Source organism: Suillus paluster (assembly GCF_016628075.1).
Source record: "Suillus paluster strain FC165 chromosome Unknown EDB91scaffold_106, whole genome shotgun sequence".
In the NCBI taxonomy this organism is placed as follows: Eukaryota; Fungi; Basidiomycota; class Agaricomycetes; order Boletales; family Suillaceae; genus Suillus; species Suillus paluster.
In genome coordinates, this window is record NW_024537666.1 from 671 (window position 1) to 18,214 (window position 17,544).

General features: G+C 50.6%; 5 protein-coding genes across 5 annotated transcripts; 2 read left to right on the forward strand and 3 right to left on the reverse strand.

Moving 5' to 3' along the window:
- Nucleotides 1–1,193: 1,193 nt before the first annotated feature.
- EDB91DRAFT_1229087 (glycosyltransferase family 2 protein) lies at nucleotides 1,194–4,452 on the reverse strand (the record flags this gene model as incomplete). The annotated part of the gene is made up of 3 exons (XM_041321036.1): nucleotides 4,377–4,452; nucleotides 4,258–4,325; nucleotides 1,194–4,205 (listed from the first exon to the last, which is right to left on the reverse strand). Exons 2-3 carry the CDS (start codon nucleotides 4,312–4,314, stop codon nucleotides 1,194–1,196), a joined length of 3,069 nt encoding a protein of 1,022 aa, XP_041171298.1. The 5' UTR covers nucleotides 4,315–4,325; nucleotides 4,377–4,452.
- A 920-nt stretch (nucleotides 4,453–5,372) lies between these two features.
- On the forward strand, nucleotides 5,373–6,461 carry EDB91DRAFT_1166354 (uncharacterized protein). Its single transcript, XM_041319989.1, has 4 exons — nucleotides 5,373–5,643; nucleotides 5,692–5,845; nucleotides 5,912–6,298; nucleotides 6,393–6,461. Exons 1-3 carry the CDS (start codon nucleotides 5,512–5,514, stop codon nucleotides 6,196–6,198), a joined length of 573 nt encoding a protein of 190 aa, XP_041171299.1. The 5' UTR covers nucleotides 5,373–5,511; the 3' UTR covers nucleotides 6,199–6,298; nucleotides 6,393–6,461.
- A 762-nt stretch (nucleotides 6,462–7,223) lies between these two features.
- Nucleotides 7,224–9,693, reverse strand: EDB91DRAFT_1166358 (uncharacterized protein). Its single transcript, XM_041319990.1, has 4 exons — nucleotides 9,672–9,693; nucleotides 8,743–9,615; nucleotides 7,626–8,693; nucleotides 7,224–7,575 (listed from the first exon to the last, which is right to left on the reverse strand). The coding sequence occupies exons 2-4, from the start codon at nucleotides 9,434–9,436 to the stop codon at nucleotides 7,514–7,516; spliced, it is 1,824 nt and encodes a 607-aa protein (XP_041171300.1). The 5' UTR covers nucleotides 9,437–9,615; nucleotides 9,672–9,693; the 3' UTR covers nucleotides 7,224–7,513.
- A 182-nt stretch (nucleotides 9,694–9,875) lies between these two features.
- On the forward strand, nucleotides 9,876–12,541 carry EDB91DRAFT_1166362 (HCP-like protein). Its single transcript, XM_041319991.1, has 4 exons — nucleotides 9,876–10,091; nucleotides 10,143–10,931; nucleotides 10,980–11,540; nucleotides 11,588–12,541. The coding sequence occupies exons 1-4, from the start codon at nucleotides 9,915–9,917 to the stop codon at nucleotides 12,245–12,247; spliced, it is 2,187 nt and encodes a 728-aa protein (XP_041171301.1). The 5' UTR covers nucleotides 9,876–9,914; the 3' UTR covers nucleotides 12,248–12,541.
- Nucleotides 12,542–12,747: 206 nt separating this feature from the next.
- EDB91DRAFT_1350518 (uncharacterized protein) lies at nucleotides 12,748–16,814 on the reverse strand. The gene is made up of 4 exons (XM_041326071.1): nucleotides 16,446–16,814; nucleotides 15,061–16,397; nucleotides 14,812–15,010; nucleotides 12,748–14,759 (listed from the first exon to the last, which is right to left on the reverse strand). Exons 1-4 carry the CDS (start codon nucleotides 16,633–16,635, stop codon nucleotides 13,177–13,179), a joined length of 3,309 nt encoding a protein of 1,102 aa, XP_041171302.1. The 5' UTR covers nucleotides 16,636–16,814; the 3' UTR covers nucleotides 12,748–13,176.
- Nucleotides 16,815–17,544: the final 730 nt, after the last annotated feature.

Genomic DNA, 17,544 nt, shown 5'->3' on the forward strand with positions numbered 1-17,544 from the left:
ACCATCCTCCAATTTGCTTTCTTTCTTTCGGACTCAGTGCAGTAATGCCAATATTCAACACGGAACAATGAGTCTTCACAACTCTTCAGCTCCGGCGTGCTACTCTTAACTTAGCCGAAGTCGCTACAGTCCGGATTGGCCTTCAACTGGGTGCCTTCTTGGATGAACACTAACGAAGCTCTTGTAGATTGCGACGATGGAATTAGGGCACCAGTAAGTGACATATGCCTTCGCTGGACTTGATGCTGGTTGATTGATCGCCATATGTCCTTCAGTGCCTATTGTTTGCTAGATTCGCGTATACTCCAGATGGCACTCGCGTACCACTTGAACATACCGATATTTCACGAAAGCCCTATGAGACAAAAGTTGGGTCGCTATCTCAATACCTCGTCTATCTAACTGGTCATTGCGTGCCAACTTACGGGGCGCTCACTGCGATAATGTCTGCAATATTGTTCATGCCGCGACTTCGGGATTCTATGGACACATATTTTAACGCGGTTGGAGATAGACTGCATCCACCAGCTTGTTGAGGTAAGGTTATAATTCGCTGGATGCACACAAATATCACGATGCTCGCCAGTACGTGTCGAAATTGTTCGAGTGGCTTGTCTCACGACTTGGACATAGGGACTGTAAACATGGTAGCATGGCATCCGAGCGAGGAAATCATGTCAGAGGACCTCCAACGCTATCATGAACACGCGTGGTCTCCGTCGCAGCACTATTTCTATAACATATGTTGGTTCACGGCATGGACCCCTGCTACGAGGATAATTGATGATCGCCCGCACAGCTGACAATCTGGTAAAATACTAGTAGTATTTACACAAGATTTCTGTGATACTTGGTGGTTGTGTTGCGCATACATAGTAGATTGTATTGCGCACTCGACAGTTGTATCGCGTACCCGACGCGCACTGTAAGGTTGCATCGTGGAACTTTATTACTGAAGTGGGGTTTGGAGCGTCATAACTGGACAACTCTGGGTGAAAATTCAAAGTCTCGAAAGGACGACTTTTGACTAATTGTTGATGCGATTCGGATGTATATTTCATCTGTCAATGACGTTCCTTACATGCTATGGGCTACTCCTAGATAATACATATCGTACAACCAACGATCATATAACGCGCAGAATCGAAGAAAGGATAATAAGTACAAATCATACTGATCACCTCAGCGGCACACTAGTAGGAAAACTTGAAATATAATACACCAGCGATGAGAGCCGCCAGCGTCATTCTCTGTCGTCCATTCATTCTTTCCTCGTTCATCGGACCATCTCCTGCCCTTCCAGTGAACCAGTCAAACCTTCGCCCGATGAGTAAAATTTCTCCCCGCTCAAGTAGGCCAATCAACCTCCCACCCTCGCTCGCCATCCTGATCAGCGCACTTTCGGCGACTGCGGCAGCCCATCCCAGTCCTCTCAGAGAAGACTTGAGAGCTTTTGTGCGATCCGCATCTCTCCACAAATGACGGTACACATCATGCGCGATGTTTGCAATGGCCGTCGCCATTGCGAGGCTCATTGCAACATTGAGCATGGTGGTGCTCCGTGTGGAAAAGTACGTGAATGCACCTAAGATCGCCAATGACGCGCTGATCAGGAATAGCTCTGCGCTGTTTGGGGAGTGATCTAGATAAGTCAGATTTGGGTAGAGCTTTATGAGCCCCCCATCGCCTTTGGACCACATGTAAAAACGCCAGTACGATCTTTGACCCTCGTTCCACCAAGGGTGAGTTGCGGCGACATGAGGAGCAGGATAGAACCCTTTCCCCCCATGGGCAACGGAAAAGTCGCGCTTCTTCCGACAAAAGTCGATATCTTCTCCTCCACCTGTTTTCGGGAATTGCAAGTCAAACTCTACACAATCCTGAACATGGCGGGCGATGAGGTTTGCCGTTACTCCCCAAGGCATGTCACTCTCATCCCGTGGCATCTTCGCGGCAATGTCCCAGAAGAAAGTCACGCCGGCAAGGTGAACGGCATTGGTGAAAATAGTGTTGGCAACAGGGAAATCGATGTTTCCAATGAAACCAGCAGCCTGTGGATTCGTACGAATGACTTTCTCAGTTTCGATCAGAATGTCAGCTCGTGGTGTTACGTCGTCGTCAAGAAATAGAATCCATTCCGCGGCAGATTCCTTCATGCCTCTGTTTCGTGACGCCGAAGCGCCAAGGTTCCTTTCATTGACGCGGATGCGGACATCTGGGCGATGAGCATACTTCGCTTCCAGCTCGGTAATGCTCGGAGAGCGTGGGTTGTCAATGATGATGATAAACATGACTTCACAATTTGACGAAGGTTTTAGGTCGATGATGGGATCAAGGAAAGGGAGCTGAACCCGGTAGCTGGGAATGATAACATCCAGAGTCATTTTGCGAGCAGCGGTCGGGACAGACGTCGCCAACCATGCCTCCAGTGCTGATGCTGCATTTTGGAGTGGACCGAACGTCCATCCGTCTGCATGTTTCTGGGTGTAGCGTGCAGGTAAGCTTCCACCAACGCCATTGGAAATTCTTGATGGAATCATTTCGGAGCAGCCCCATTTGCGGTACAGCTGGAAGAGGAAAGGGTCGCCGTCTTGGTTAATGAAAATGTCGGGTATGACTTGGCCATCGAAGACGTTCATATGAGTGCGGTGAATAACAGGGAACGTGGGCATGCCGGGGAAAGTCACATCTGTGAATGTGATGCATCCCATACCCTGAGGAACATTTTCACGCTGTGAAATCAACAAAAACTGTTTGTGGATCTCTCTCATCCAGCCTTCATCGAGTAGAACCACGTCATCGCCCATTAGCACAAGATAGTCGGCCTCTTCCTTCCAAGCGCGGTGTGCACACTGGCGCCATATGGCGCAGACATGACCGCGTGGTACATCGCAAATCTCGGTCGAGACATTCACGATCCCCTCTTCTAATAAGACTGATTCGGTGATATTTGACTTCTCGTCATTCTTCGCAGGGCGCTGGAGATACTCGTCGTCCTGATCGATTCCTAGGTATATCTTCACCTGAAAACGGACAACGCCAAGCTCGCGCGTGTCACGCCATGTAGTGCGGGCAAGGGACTGTGCAAAGATTCGAAGGTTGTCGAGGCTCTTTTCGGGCGCCTCGAGACCACGGGAGGTGATGGGAAGTAAGATAGCGAATGTGATGATGGGTTTATTCAAGTATACGACCTCGCTTGTTTTAAGACTGCGCAACAGTGAGGTCCGGCTGGCCCTGTCCTTGCCGATGAGCATGTTTTCCATTTCTCCTCTGATCCATTCAGCAGTCTTCATCATACCGGCCTCGAGGGTCACCTGCGGAGTCCATCCCAATGTCTCCACAACGAAGTCGTTGTTTGAGTTGCGGGCATGGACTCCGATCGGACGAGAATCCTTCATGTATCTGAAAGGGACATCTCCTATGTTCATGCCGACAGATTGCACTGCAATCTTCGTGAGATCCTCGATAGCCACGGAGCAGTCAGATCCAATGTTAATTGGTTCACTGCAGTTGGACTCGATGAGAAGGAGAATGGCTTCCACACAATCGTTGATGTAGAGGAAGCTCCGCAGTTGTTTTCCGTCTCCCCAAATCTCGATTTCATGCTGAGCGTTGGGCTCCATGTGTACGGCGAGAGCCTTTCTCAGCTGTGCAGCGGGCGCCTTTTCATGCCCGCCAAACCATGTGCCACGTGGGCCAAAGACATTATGAAACCGAGCAATGCGTATCTCCATCTTTGTGGCAAACTGTATCAAAAGTAGCTCGGAGTGTAGCTTTTCAAGACCGTAGAGGCCCTGTGGGTTTGGGGCGCCAGAAGACCACACGTCCTGCTCGCGGAGAGATACGGGGGTTGGCATGGCATGGTGCTGCAAGGATGTTGGATACACGCAGGCGGAAGATGCATAGAAGAAACGCCGAACACCCCGGCATACAGCTGCATGTACGAGGTTGAATGTCATTGTTGAATTGTCCTTGTATATGATGAAGTCGTTCGCTTCATGGATCGCACCCATGCCACCCATTGTCGCGGCAAAGTGCAGGATCGTGTCCATGCCCCGAACAGCATTTTCACAGAATGACATATCGCAGAGGTTTCCAACGAGAACCTCATTCGAGATGCACTCTTTGAAATAAGAAGTCGGCTTGATATCTGCGATGCGAACATAGTGGCCCCTCTCAAATAATGCCTTCCCCACATGGGAACCCTAGCAAACATCATATTCAACATCGTTCTATGTGATAATGAAAGGTCCATACAATGAAGCCATTCCCACCGGTGATGAGGAATCTACGCGGGCTGCTGGCTGTCGCCATTCTTTTTTTTGCTGAAATATTTGAGTCCGCTGGATACTATGGTTCGAGAAAAAAACACCCACCAACTCGAGGAAAGTGTGTAACTCAGGGTGAGCTGCCTTGCTTCAATTGACTCTGGTGAAGAGGGGCTTTTATTCCTGCTACCGTGTTAGGGAAGGTCAGTGAGTGGGTCTTATCGTGCACTGTTGTCGGGGGTTAAACTATACTTTTCCTCACAAGTTGATTCAATTTCGTTCAGTATCGACTGTCAAGAATTCTAGAATGAAGATCGTTCATTAGTGAGGGGAGTCGTGGGGGATGCTTCCGGCGAAAATCACGGAGTTGTACGTACCGATAAACTTTATACTAGTCAGTATGCGCCCGACTTGTTCCAAGACAGCTCGTCAGCTTTCATGTAAGTACTTATAGTAGGCCTGGTGTGTGCACCCATTTCCGCAATCTCAGCGACAGAGTCCGACCTAGTCCTAGATCTAGACTATCTCGTTGAAGCCTCCGAGTATCGTTTTTCGTAGAACCGCATTTGCTCTAGTATGGGCGGCAAGCTTTCACCCTCCAACCGGAAAGCAAACCAAGGTGGCTCCAGTTTGCAATACAATTCAGAGACACGAGGTGCGGCCAGTACGAGTCACGTCAGCATTAACATAACATCGAGGCGCACAAGGATGAAAAGGGGGGGAGGCTGTCAGTGGGCATATGAAAGCAGGGACGAACGAGTACGCATTAATTTGAACGCGGTATAATGATCCCCTCCTGTGCATAGCATTCACGAGAATCTAGTCCCTGTAACTGACCATATCGGACCAGTTGGATGCAGATGGAAAGTGGAAAGAATTGAATGGTTCAGGGTAGCACAATAGATAATGTGGGAGACCGATTGAATTGAAAGCCCAGGCTTTAGGATCTAGGATGGGTTAAGCTTCGGACGCTCATCGGCGGCTGATAAACATGGGGGTGCGCAGTGCGCAGTTAGAACAGGCAAGTGCCTATGAATTCGTAGCAAACGAAATGGCTTAGTGCAGCGCAAGGGATAATGCGGGGAACCGGTGATTGAGAGCCCAGGCCTTAGGATCCAGGATGGGTTAAGCTGACGCTGATCACTGATCAGCGGCTGATATACATGGCCAGGGTGAGCAGTGCGCAGTTAGAACAGGCAAGTGCATATGAATTTGTATCAAACAAATTTTTATCCTGCCCCTAATGTCTGATCCATGTTGGAACGGGGGTCAAATATCGTACTGGCATTTTTACATGCGGTCCAAAGGGGACGGGAGGCTCATAAAGCTCTACCCAAATCTGGCATATCTAGATCACACTCCCAACAGCGCAGAGCTGTTCCTGATCAGCGCATCATTGGCAATCCTAGGCGCGTTCACGTACCTTTTCACGAGGAGCTCCATCGTACTCTATGTTGCAATGAGCCTCGCAATGGCGACAGTCATTGCCAACATCGCGCACGATGTGTACCATCATTTGTGGAGAGATGCGGATCGCACGAGAGTTCTCATGTCTTCGTTGAGAGGACTGGGATGGGCTGTTGCAGTCGCCGAAAGTGCGCTGATCAGGATGGCAACCGAGGGTGGGAGGTTGATTGGCTTACTTGAGCGGGGAATTTTTTTGTTCGTTAGGCGGAGGTTTGACTGGTTCACTGGAAGGGCGGGAGACGGTCCGACGAACGAAGAAAGAATGAACGGACGACAGAGAATGGTGTTGGTGGCTCTCTCATCACTAGTGTGTTGTGTTTCAAGTTTTGCTGGTACGCCGTTGGAGACATGGTATAATTCGTGCTTGATTTTTTCTTACATTTTCTCCGAGTGCGTGTTTGCGAAATGTTCGTTGGTGTACAATATATTCGTGCAACAGATGAAATGCACTCACCCATCTTGAAAGGTGCATCAACTTTGGATTAGTTTATCTGTAGCCATTGTCCGGTACTTCTGCTCAATTAGGTTATGATATAGGTCTTTATCTTTATTGAAGTCCAGAACTGCCAGAATCATGATCAGCGGCATGGGCGCAGCAAGCTGCAGGTTCCGTATCAGGAAGAAGCTTCCTACGAGAACCATAGGAGCTGTACGTACCGTGGCAGGCTTGGTGCTATACTAGCGCTCATTTCCGCAATCTCAGTGACAAACTTGATCCAAGACTAGCTCGTGGACTTCCAAGTATCGTCGTTCGTGGTACCGCAAGTTGTACGCACCGGTAGGCTTGACGTACATATGCACCGCATTTCCACAATCTCGGTGGCAGACTTGGTTGAACTAGTTCTAGACTAGCTCATTGATTTCCGAGTATCGTTGTTCGTAGTACCGCATTGGCTTGAGTATGAGCGGTCAGATCTTCACCCTCGAAGCAGTGAACCAATGACATGCGGCGCAATGATGAAATAAAAAGGCGGGGAACTGAGAGGCTGTCAATGGGTATATGAAACTTCCAAGTGACAACAGCGACGAGTGCGCATCAATTGGAAGGCGGTAGAAAAATACCCTCCCATGTATAGCATTCACTGGCACTAAAAGCTATGTGGTCCCTGAACATGCCGGCCCACTGCTGGTTGAATGCAGACGGAAAACGGAAAGAATTGTTTAGGGCAGCACGAGGGATACCTTTGGGGGATTGCGATTGGAAGCCCAGGCTTTAGGATCTAGCGCTTGACAGTGAGTTAAGCCTAGTTGAGCCGATCAGCGGCTGGGGCGAGCAATGCGCAGTTAGAAGTTAACAGGCAAGTGCAGCCGGTATGAATTCATAGCATACAAACGACTTGCGGCAGGGACGAGTCGTACATGTCTTCAGGGTAGGTAGGGTGTGGAAGTGAATTGACAAGATGTATGATTACACCTACAACGCTCACTGCTTTGTAAATTTCGGATCGTTCTATTTACGCGCACGATCACCCTGAGCCTGCCATTAAAGAACAGTTCACGCATCATGCAGTGAAATTGTGAAAAGCAAGGCGACTCTAATATTGTACATTATAGTCTAGCTTGAAATTACTCTCCGACCCTATTTACCGCGGTCGGATGCCTGTACAAAACCCAAAATATGCTGCTATACATCGACAGCGCAGCGGCGACATTGTATATCTATACATAACATAAACCAGCAGAGCACTTCCAAGGTAAATTGTGATACATGTGCAAATGCGATAGAGCGATGAGTGTCGAATTCGAAGACGAGAAACAAAAAAATCCGCTGAGCGAGCTTACAAGGAGCTCCGGGCGACGTCTGTAGCGGGTGAAATGACGGCTACCAATACCGAAATATCTGCGAACGATTCTTGAATATCGTGCAACAGGTAAAGTTAATAGACGCACCATCTATTTTACCACCTCTGAATGGTTTCCCTGACTCCCTTGCGCGACATGCAAACGGGACCTCATCCTCCATATCAAACACTCCGTCTTCGATGCCCTGCCCCCTTCTCTCGCTCACGCGACGCGCACGTGAACAGAGTGCTTCGCTCAGCATACCAGCTAGCGTTCGACGGCCCAATAGACCCTCACCAGTTCCATCACTGTCGCTCTTCAGGAAAGAGCGCTTGAACCGCACTACTTCGTCAAGGACCTCGTGATCCCACAAGTTATCAGACAGGCCATCAGATGCTAGAATGAGTATGTCGTCTGCCTGAACTGGGAGGCTGAGGATCTGGGCATCTCGAGGGCGTGCAGATGATGCGGGACCGAGTTGTACGGGGGTGTTGAAGGCGCGCCACATTTCTTTGCTGCGCCAAATGACATTCTCGTCACGTACCAGCATACCCATGCAGTCGCCGAGATGGGCGATCTTGAGTACTGCGTCGTGGGTCTCTTCGCGAGGGGGGGTATCTGTAGAATTCTGGAATATGAATGGGCGGGGTGGGGATGTAGCTGGGGGAGGGGTGCTGGAAGAGTGCTGAAGGACTGCGACGAGGGCGGTTGAAGAACCTGTCATGAGTGGGATCATCTTTGAAGGGGATAGTTGGGGGGTTGAGCGTGGGGATTCGGCGGAGGTGGTGAGGGGGTTTTCTTCGGGTATGGATGGAAGCCCTGGTGATAGAGTCCCCTTTGTAGACGGACAGGGAGGCTCTGGGATGACGTGAGCCTTGATTGTGCTTTCGTAGGCACGTTCGAGGATCATTAGGACGTCTAGTCCGTCTTCAAGGTCCTCTAGTGATTCTTCGAGCTCTTCATGAAGTTCGTCGATATCGGCCTTGCCAGGCCAAGCTGCATTGAGGGCGGTAGAGCCCGTATGTCGGTGGGGGGATTTAGAGCGAGAAGGGGATACATCGCGGCGACGGAAGGTTGAAGCCTCGGCTTGTAGTGTCTCTGCTGAACAATGGTGCATTAATCTGCGGGCGAACAAAGCACTAGGTGATGGGTCTGTTATCTTAGATGAACTAGCATCTGGTACATATGGTGAGAACATGAAGAATTGGGTGCGAATGAAACATACCAGGGGCCTTTGCTCGTGACCAACCACCGACACCATCTGCGACGCCCATTGCATTCTCCTGGATAAAGTAGGCATCCTCGCCTACTTGAACTGCGAGAGTGAGATCCTCTTTCTGGTGCTGAGGGTCGATCTTTCGCCAACTATTGGGATTACCGCTGGCTATTGGTCTGCCTGAGACTGGGCCTTTGGATTTCTTCGGTATGCCATAGGCGCCGACGTCGAGATGATAGCGAACTTTTTGTTTCTTTTCGCGTGGATGAGAGTCGGTGTGTGAATCTGCAAGGGAGATGTTGTAGAAGGGTATTGGTACAAATGGGGGATAGGGAAAGAAAGAGGAAGACTGATGGGAAGGAGGGGTGTGGGGAGGAGAATTTGGATTTGCTTGTGGGGATGTAAGTGCCAAGGAGAAGGGGGGTTGTCCATGCGAATTATGGGCGGAACCTTCGCCCTCTGCCTTTACAGGAAGACGAGAAGTGGAAACGGCATGAGGTTTGCTAGGTTGTGGCTGTGGTGGTGGTGGGGAGTCAAAGAAAGCAAGTGGACTGGAAGGTGTAGTATAGAGAGAACGAGTAGAAGGTGATGAACCGGATCGTACGCGGGAGATAGATGGAGGAGATGATGAGGGTATTGAGCGAGGAAGAGCAGTACAAAAACGCTTTTGAAATGTCTTCATCGTGGGACCTGGTGCACTCATAGTGAGGAGGTCGTAGTGCTCGATGAGCAGAGACTATTCGTTGGTGTTGTCTGCAAGTCGGCAACTGGGATGCGAGAGAACAAGTGCGGGGAAGGAGCCTGTGGCAGTTCTGACGGAAGAACCCGGGTGATATTTCCGGGCTGTATTTACGCCGAGGTCACGAGCCTATTCTGGGGGTACTACGCGGAATATGTTGTCACTAGTGTAATGACATCCAAGGTCTGCGTTGGCTTACCTGAGTTCCCATAATACTGCCCCTTCATTATCACTGCCTTTTGGCGTAACGGTTGAGGGACGATAGTCTTGACTCTGCTCTGCCTGTCCAGCAGGCAGGGTCATAGCTGTGAATAGTTCGGCTAGTGACCATAAATAGGTTACTGCGGTCAAGATATGTATAGCCATTGACAAGTTCGCGTTATAAGTATTGTTATTATCGGAATGGACCCTGCCTGCCAACTACGTAAATAATCACCTTCGAATGTCAGCACCTCCAGTTCCACCACTTCCAGCAGACTACCTAAGACAACCTCAACCTCCACTTGCACCACCATTACCACCTCTTCCATCAGAATATATAACCCAACAACGAGATCAATCAAAATCGCCATTACCCGCGCCTCGCCCACAACGCGTTGACCCAGATTTACCATCTAACGTGCGCGATTTACATGTTGTTAAATTCAAACTGACCTTCTATTACATCAAGATGGCTCGCTCCTTAGATCAGACCGCTTCTACTTACGGTTCACCACAAAATTTTCATCTTCAACATCAAACACCTTCTTACCGTGCTGTCTCTCCTCGTCCACCTTACAACCCAACTCCAGGTTTTGTTCCACCCCAACGCACTTCTTTTCTACCACCTCCAAACAATAACACCCCCTGGAACGTAAACCCAGCTGGTGTTCCTCTCCCAGTATCACCAAGACCACCTCAACCTATCCCACCAATGCATCATCAACCACCTACACGTTCACAGAGTGCACAGAACGCTGTACCCAGTCTCACAGCCCCTATTCCCACAGTGCAAAGCCTTTCCACCGCTCTTCCCACAGTACAACAACCTGCCCATGACCCTGCACTCAAACTCGCTTGGGCCCGTGACGTTCTTCTTCTCGTTGATCGTACACAAAATCCAAGCGCGACAGACATCCCATCCGGTCCAGTCACGATCACTGACCCACAACTACAACGTCTCGTTGCAACTGCTGTACCGATCGTCCAACAACTTGCATCCATAACCCATAACCCACTTCCCCTATTCGCTGCTGAAGCAGTCTACCTCCGTGCTACACTCGAAGCAAGCGGCGCTTATCCAGATCGCATCCCACACAACCCTCGTCAGGCATTTCGCGATTTCGAGACTGCTGCACGTGCTGGTTACGCTGCTGCCTGGTTCCGTCTAGGTCGCGATTATGAAAATTTCAACGATGCAGTTCATGCAAAAGACTGTTTCGAAAGAGGCGCAAAATTGGCCGTCGAAAGTTGTGTTTACGTACGTCTCCTCTCTCTTGGTTGTCATTTTTCTAATTCATCATTTCAGCGCATGGGAATGGCCCATTTACTTGGCCAGCTAGGACTCCCTCCAAACCCAGCTACAGCCTTGCCTTTTTTGCAGCGCGCAGCAACCCTCGCAAGTACTACAACACCACAACCCGCGTATGTCTACGCCCTCCTCCTCCTCGGCGAATTCTCCCCCGCTTCAGTGCCTCCCTCTCTCTTACCGCAATCCCCCGCCGCTCAATCAGAGGCTAGGCGCCACCTCGAACGCGCAGCCTACCTCGGTTTCGCACCCGCTCAATACAAGCTCGGTCATGCCTACGAGTTTGCCAGTCCGCCCTTCCCCTTTGATGCACTGCTCAGCGTTCAGTATTACTCCCTTGCCAGTCAGCAGGCGGAGGTGGAGGCAGATATGGCCCTCAGTAAATGGTTCTTGTGCGGTGCAGAAGGCGCCTTCGACAAGGACGAAGGCCTCGCATTTACCTTTGCTGAAAAGGCCGCTAGGCGTGGGCTACCAAGCGCCGAGTTTGCGATGGGCTATTATAAAGAGGTCGGTGTCGGTGGTGAAAAGGATATTCAGGAATCCATGAAGTGGTACTCCCTCGTAGGTTCTTTTTTCGTATTTATGTATTATTCCTAACGATTTTTTAGGCTGCTGAACACGGAAATACAGACGCTGTAGAACGTATCGCAGCGCTCAACCAATCAGTCCCCCAAGCCCTCTCACGACAAGAACACGACACCATCACCGAAGCCAAGCTCGTGCGCAAGCGCACTCAAGCCCGAGAACGATCCAGCGTCCAGCCACGTATGAGTCTGGAGGATGGTAGACAAGTCATGGAGATGGCGAGAAAGAGCTCTATTGTGCGACAAGTACAGCAGCAGTCTCCACCACAGGTCCACGCCCAGCTATTATCGCTTTCTGAGGGATCATCACCCTCTGCTATGCCCCAGCAACTACCTCCACAGCAGCAGCCAGCGCAAAGGCAGTTCGCTAATCAACATCGGTACACGCTTGTTGACCCTGGATCTGGGAGTGCTACGCCTGTTCGTCAACAGTCGCCATCGCAGCAGCCACAGGCACAGCAGCCGGCGTATGCACGTGCTGCTGGAAGACCGCCTGGTCAGAGGCAAGGTTCGGCGCCGCAGCCGCAGCCGCCAGCACAGGCACAAGGTCCACTAGGAGCCGATAGAGATAGAACGCCGACCCCTCAGGCTGCTCGTGCGCCTGGTTCAAAACCAGCCACCACGTTTGCAGAGATGGGAATTCAAGGTGCAAAATTGGAGGAAAAGGAGTGCGTGATTATGTAGGGGAGGAAGGGGAAATGCTCCAAGCACATCTAGAATACCATAACTCGGTTTTTTCTCTTGTTCTTCGGACTATTGTTTGTTCGCCTCTTACATATTTTCTTACATGGACGATATGGTTTGGTACATGCATGTATGGTCATTGTAACAGCGTTGGTACATAGATGTCATGTTTGTTCTTTCTGTCATTTGTCATGAACTTTACTTACTGGCTGTGTAATAGGGCCACCCTGTGGACGTTGCATTAATAATATTGTAGTTGTAGTTCCTCGGAGTGACGTCATCACCTTTCCGGACGGAACACCATCAAGGTTGTTGAGTGCTGCGAGCCTTCTTGACGACCTGGCTATTTTCATGCTGTACAACTTGCCGCCCTGGCATAAGTATGTCCCCATGGCACGCCATATTAGTGTCATTGTGTCCCTGGATTCCAGGCCACCTCGCAACTGACAACTGCGAGAAGCTGATTGCGTTTCGCAAGCGGCGCAGGACCACCAGACGGTCGAGAGTAATTAAGTTCACTAGGTCAACTTCAAAAACGCCGGCGTTACAACGTGCTACAACTTTTATACGAAGACTCGAAAAGGACTCGATTAGGATGGTAGCACTAGTAACGTGAAATGATGCGAAACCTTCATCAGCTGAAGAAGAGCAGAATCTAAAAAGAAATAAAATCCTGCAAAATCCCCCCTGACCAATCTTCCATACTAGAATCAATAATCTGCTGGTGGCGAAAGTTAGTGTATTGTCATCAGTAATGTATGCAAAGATGAAATGAAGCGCGAGAGTGTGATTGTCTGGTATACCAATGCAAGGATCGTGGTTGTATGTTGAAGTGCAAAATCAAAACATGACGACTTAAAAGCAAACCATAATGGTATCAATACCCACGAGAAGAGAATAATAAAACCAACTGTCCCATTCTTCTTTCATCAGAGATCAGCCCCGACAGCATCCACGACATAGAGGACTTGCTGTGGTCGGACAAACAGTCCCCTCGACTCGGACGTCGACAGGTCTGATGCTGCGGGCGACGAGCTTCGCATCCGCTTCGTACGATCCATTCCTACAGTCAACTGGTCTCCTTCTCGTTTCAATCCGCGAGTATCCCTCCCTGACCCGTTCATCCAGTCCATCTTTCGCCGTCTCTGCATCTGATTGTCGTCTGCGCCAAACTCCCACTCTGATCCGCTACTCCCGATATCGAAATAACGGATGCCCCCCCACGACCCATCGTTCCACTGACGGCCGTCTGAGGGGTCACCGACCCAGGCCTCCAGTGGTACTTCGATGCCGACCCAGGGTCCAAGCTCGCCCTCGACTTCGCCAATGTATCGTGCGAATGCTTTGAAGCGCTTGCGCTTCGACGACACTATGCATGGAATGCCAATATCGAGCGTCGCGCCGCGAAGCTGACCCAAAACGTTCGCCTCCACCGGGGAGGCAGATTGTTCGGGAGTCCGTACGCTTGTGGTGATGGTGTCTGATGACCCGCGGCGGGTGAGTGCTGGGGGAGAGTCTGCTGTGGGAAAGGCCGCATCCTGCATCGGAGAGCTACCATCATCATCGAGGCTGACCGTCTCGCGATCCTTGCCCTTGTCGAGGTCGCTAAGCGTAATGTGAGGCGATTTTTGAGAGTGACTGAGATTCTCGATGACTTTGCTGAGTGGCTTCCTTTGTGAGAGGGTGGCGGTTTTAGTGGGTGTACGCTTGGAGGGGATCAGCTTGTTGAATTCGGTTGCTGAGCGACGCCCGGATGTTCTTGTGGCGACCACAGAGGTTGTTGTGGTTGAAGTGGACACTCCAGATGATAGTCTTTCTCTTACAGGAGTGCCTCTGCTCGTCCCCACAGTTCTCGCGCTCACATTTGAAACCGTAGAGCCTCCAGACACCTTCCTCGAGCGCGGCGTGATCGCTTCAGAAGGTGCAGTCCTGAATGTGGCATCGCTTGTTGCACTGGACAAACTCGAGTTCGGACGGGAAGCAGATGGAATACGAAGTGTCGACTCTCTTGCGGAGGAACGGACACTGGAAACACGTGAACGCACCGAGGGTGCAATGGATTTTGGCTTTGGAGATGGTGAGGAAGAAGTGATGAGTTTACTAAGTGTGGGCCTCGTCCCATTTGGCGTGGGACTGACATTGCCTGTGCGAGGCGAGGGTATCTTGCGTTGCATAGCCTTCTCCGTCGCACTTGATCGTACAGATGTGATACTCTGCGACTCGGGCGTGAGCTTAGAGTCAGGCCGTACATCATTAGACTTGGGAGTCGTAGGAACGCGTGGAGACGAACGCCCGATGGTGCGCACGCTTGCAGCGGATGAGGTATTTGTGGCCTCACGGGTATGCTTGTGAGGGCCGGTGATATTACGGCTCAGCACAGACGCGCGCAGCGAGTGTACACTGAGTGTATCAGAGTCCGCATCTGTAGCTACGGAAGACTTGCGGAAGGCAGTGCGTCGGGGGTTGGAGGGCTGAGCGGGTGATACGAGGTCTTCAACAGAGACTTCAAGTTCTGACAAAAAGTTTTAAGCATCAGAGAATAAGACAGGTATGTAAAAGCTTACCCTGAGAGATCTCTTTTATGGCCCAGCCCTCGAGGCCATCGAAACCGCCTTGTTGACGCGTGGCCACCCAACGCTTTCGGATGTACCGGATGAGATCTGCACGTGCGTCCTCAACTTGCACGCGGATGTGCGATGTGGCGGAGAGCATAGCAGCGTCTTCATCTGTTGGGTGTGGTCGCAGGAGAATATTTACAAGGGTCTGATCAAATGTCAGCATCATGCGTAGGTTGACCTCACCTCAATCCTCACCTGATACATCATCCCAGCGTGTTTCTCAATCATTCCACGCTTAATCGCTTCCATCACCCAGGCAACCCGCTCGCCGTCCTCAAACCTCATTCCATCTGCCTCCATGATCTGCAGCCAGTCCTCCTGTTCGAAGCACTCAGCGCTCTGACTCACAAGGCATTCGTCGATCGCCTTCCGCGCCTGCAGTACCATCTCCCGCGACGTGTCTGCCCATGCATCGATGACAGCGTCAAGCTTCTTTATCGCGTGCTGCGCGGCGAACAGTAGAGGAAATAGGTTTAGCGGCGTCGTTCGTTTTGCCAAACCCTTTAGCAGATTTTCTCGGATCTTCTGCGGAAGCGATGCGAACTCAGAGATGCACCAGCCTTCACCGAACAGGCCCACCAGCGCCCGTCGAGCGCCCCGTTCCAAATACGTGTTCTTGACATCGTCTGCAAGCGCGAATTCGAGTACACGAGGCGCTCGCCGTGCGCACTGTCGGCACCGGCACCCGCCAGTACCCCACTTGGACCCCGTGATGCGCTCATACTCGTTGAATTCAAGAGACGCATGGAACAGTCCGTGAAGCATCTCGTACACGATCCGGGCCTGGACTTCAGCGACCAGCCCGTCCAAAGACAGGTACATCGCCGACTTAAGGATCGCGAACGCGGTGTCCAGGTCATACGTCCGGTGGGAGAACACGAGGGTTCCCGTGTAGATATACCCCAGGGTAAAATGGAGTGAGGCTGGGGTAAAAGGAGGCGAGGGGAGCGTGACCGTGATTGGTTCCCCGGGCTTTGTTGGCTGGGCCCAGTTTAAGAGCTGCGCATGGAAGTAGGGGGAACGGGATACGAGGATGAAGCGGTGAGAAGAAAAAATAGCGGTTGCTGGCTCGTGATTTGTCGAGGAAAAGGTGCCAGACAGAGCGATGCGAACGTCAGAATAAAGACGAGATCGCCACATGAACACGAGGTCTTTGCGCAGCTTGTCAACGCGGTTCTCCTCTGCATCGACAAGCTCACGCGACTCAGAGGTATCAAAGAGAAATTCAAATGCTTCGCCTAGTCCCTCGCCTGTGTACAGATATTCCAGCTCATTCGAAAACAGCGTTGTGCTGCTAATGGCTGGTATGCGCATGACGGCATTGAGGTTCGTAGAAGGCGAAGGGGATGATGAATGGTATGGAGAGGGAGAACGGGAGGCCTGGTAGTCCAGGGTGAGACTTAAGGACATAGCAGACTGGGCTGGCGCTGGAGAGGGACTTGCAGAGTACGGAGTCGGGGAAGCGATGGGAGGAGGGCGGAATTGAAAGTAGCGTTGTTGGAAGGAAGGCGGGGCGCGTGCATACACGATAGCTGGACCTTATCAGCAAAAAAGCAATGAACAAACTCTAGTATAAATACCTTTGTGGCCCCAAACTTCATCGTGGTCGTCGTCATTATCGTCCGAGTGGAGTTCCCAGACGACATCTGCGAATCGATCCTTTGCCTGATGAAAGAGGTTAGTGAGATCATTCCGCCAGGCTTGAGTGGACTGTCTTGTTGCTTCCTGGATGGTGTATGATGGTGTCGAACTAACACCGACCATCGCCATTGCCAGCAACGGTGAATATGACGAGCGGACGATGCGGACGGTAAGGACGACGGCCACAAAAGTTGTAAGCACCAGAAACACGTGTTGTAATAGGGTTAGGGTTACTACAGTCCAGAGTGTTCATTCCCACGGGTCTTAGCGCTGGCGTAATATGAGTCCACACCTGTTGTGCCTTCGGCACAGGAAGCAAGTGGAGCACTTCCCGAACTTAATAATTGATAATCATAGCAGAATTTTGAATTTTTTGAAATAAATTACATTTTTGAGCAGTATTCAGGATTTTGACAAAAGTAAAGGTACAATCTACTACACAACATAAAAGTATACAATGTGTAAATCAATCAGCAATAGAATCAGTCTGTTAAGGTCATGCTCAAGGGAGAGGTTGCTCAAAGGGCTTCAGGCTTCAGCTCGTGCGCTGCGCCCCTTACCCGAGTACATGCCCTTTAATTTCCAGGGGACAGAGGGGAAGTCCTGACTGGAAGTCCAGGGAGTTCCGGAGGACTAGTGTCTGGTGGAGTTTGGCGGAACTCTGGAAGGCTTATGTGGGGACAGAGTAAGGCTACCATGGAAGTCCGGAGTAGAAACTGAACAGAGGTTAGACTACCCTAAGGTAGAGCCGGAGAAGTAGTCCTAAGGTTTAACCCCTAAGACTTGGAGGTGGACAAGAGATGAGACTCAAGTCTGGAGATTGCAGGAATGAGCAGAACTAAGATGATATTTGAACTGAGGAGTTCCAGGAGTATTACAGGGGTTTATATACTGTAGGTATCATGTAAGTAAATCAGTCAGCAAAGGTAAGGGCTATGTACGAAGCATGTGGAAAGTCTATTACTAAGTATAACAGATCAAAGCAGTGAAGTCAGAAATGAAGTAAGAATGGACGGATCAGTAAGCATAGTGGAATAG

What these genes read in the sequence shown, in the direction of transcription:
- EDB91DRAFT_1166358 (XM_041319990.1), bottom strand. Translation starts at nt 9,436, where the DNA reads ATGAGTGCACCAGGTCCCACGATGAAGACATTTCAAAAGCGTTTTTGT. An exon ending in GTCACGAGCAAAGGCCCCTG is followed by an intron (nt 8,694 to 8,742) that starts GTATGTTTCATT and finishes CATATGTACCAG; the next exon opens with ATGCTAGTTCATCTAAGATA. An exon ending in CAGAGGTGGTAAAATAGATG is followed by an intron (nt 7,576 to 7,625) that starts GTGCGTCTATTA and finishes AATCGTTCGCAG; the next exon opens with ATATTTCGGTATTGGTAGCC.
- EDB91DRAFT_1350518 (XM_041326071.1), bottom strand. Translation starts at nt 16,635, where the DNA reads ATGGCGATGGTCGGTGTTAGTTCGACACCATCATACACCATCCAGGAA. An exon ending in TGAAGTTTGGGGCCACAAAG is followed by an intron (nt 16,398 to 16,445) that starts GTATTTATACTA and finishes GATAAGGTCCAG; the next exon opens with CTATCGTGTATGCACGCGCC. An exon ending in ACGCTGGGATGATGTATCAG is followed by an intron (nt 15,011 to 15,060) that starts GTGAGGATTGAG and finishes ACATTTGATCAG; the next exon opens with ACCCTTGTAAATATTCTCCT.
- EDB91DRAFT_1166354 (XM_041319989.1), top strand. Translation starts at nt 5,512, where the DNA reads ATGTCTGATCCATGTTGGAACGGGGGTCAAATATCGTACTGGCATTTT. An exon ending in ACACTCCCAACAGCGCAGAG is followed by an intron (nt 5,644 to 5,691) that starts CTGTTCCTGATC and finishes GCGTTCACGTAC; the next exon opens with CTTTTCACGAGGAGCTCCAT. An exon ending in GTTGAGAGGACTGGGATGGG is followed by an intron (nt 5,846 to 5,911) that starts CTGTTGCAGTCG and finishes TGATTGGCTTAC; the next exon opens with TTGAGCGGGGAATTTTTTTG.
- EDB91DRAFT_1166362 (XM_041319991.1), top strand. Translation starts at nt 9,915, where the DNA reads ATGTCAGCACCTCCAGTTCCACCACTTCCAGCAGACTACCTAAGACAA. An exon ending in ACCCAGATTTACCATCTAAC is followed by an intron (nt 10,092 to 10,142) that starts GTGCGCGATTTA and finishes TATTACATCAAG; the next exon opens with ATGGCTCGCTCCTTAGATCA. An exon ending in CCATGAAGTGGTACTCCCTC is followed by an intron (nt 11,541 to 11,587) that starts GTAGGTTCTTTT and finishes ACGATTTTTTAG; the next exon opens with GCTGCTGAACACGGAAATAC.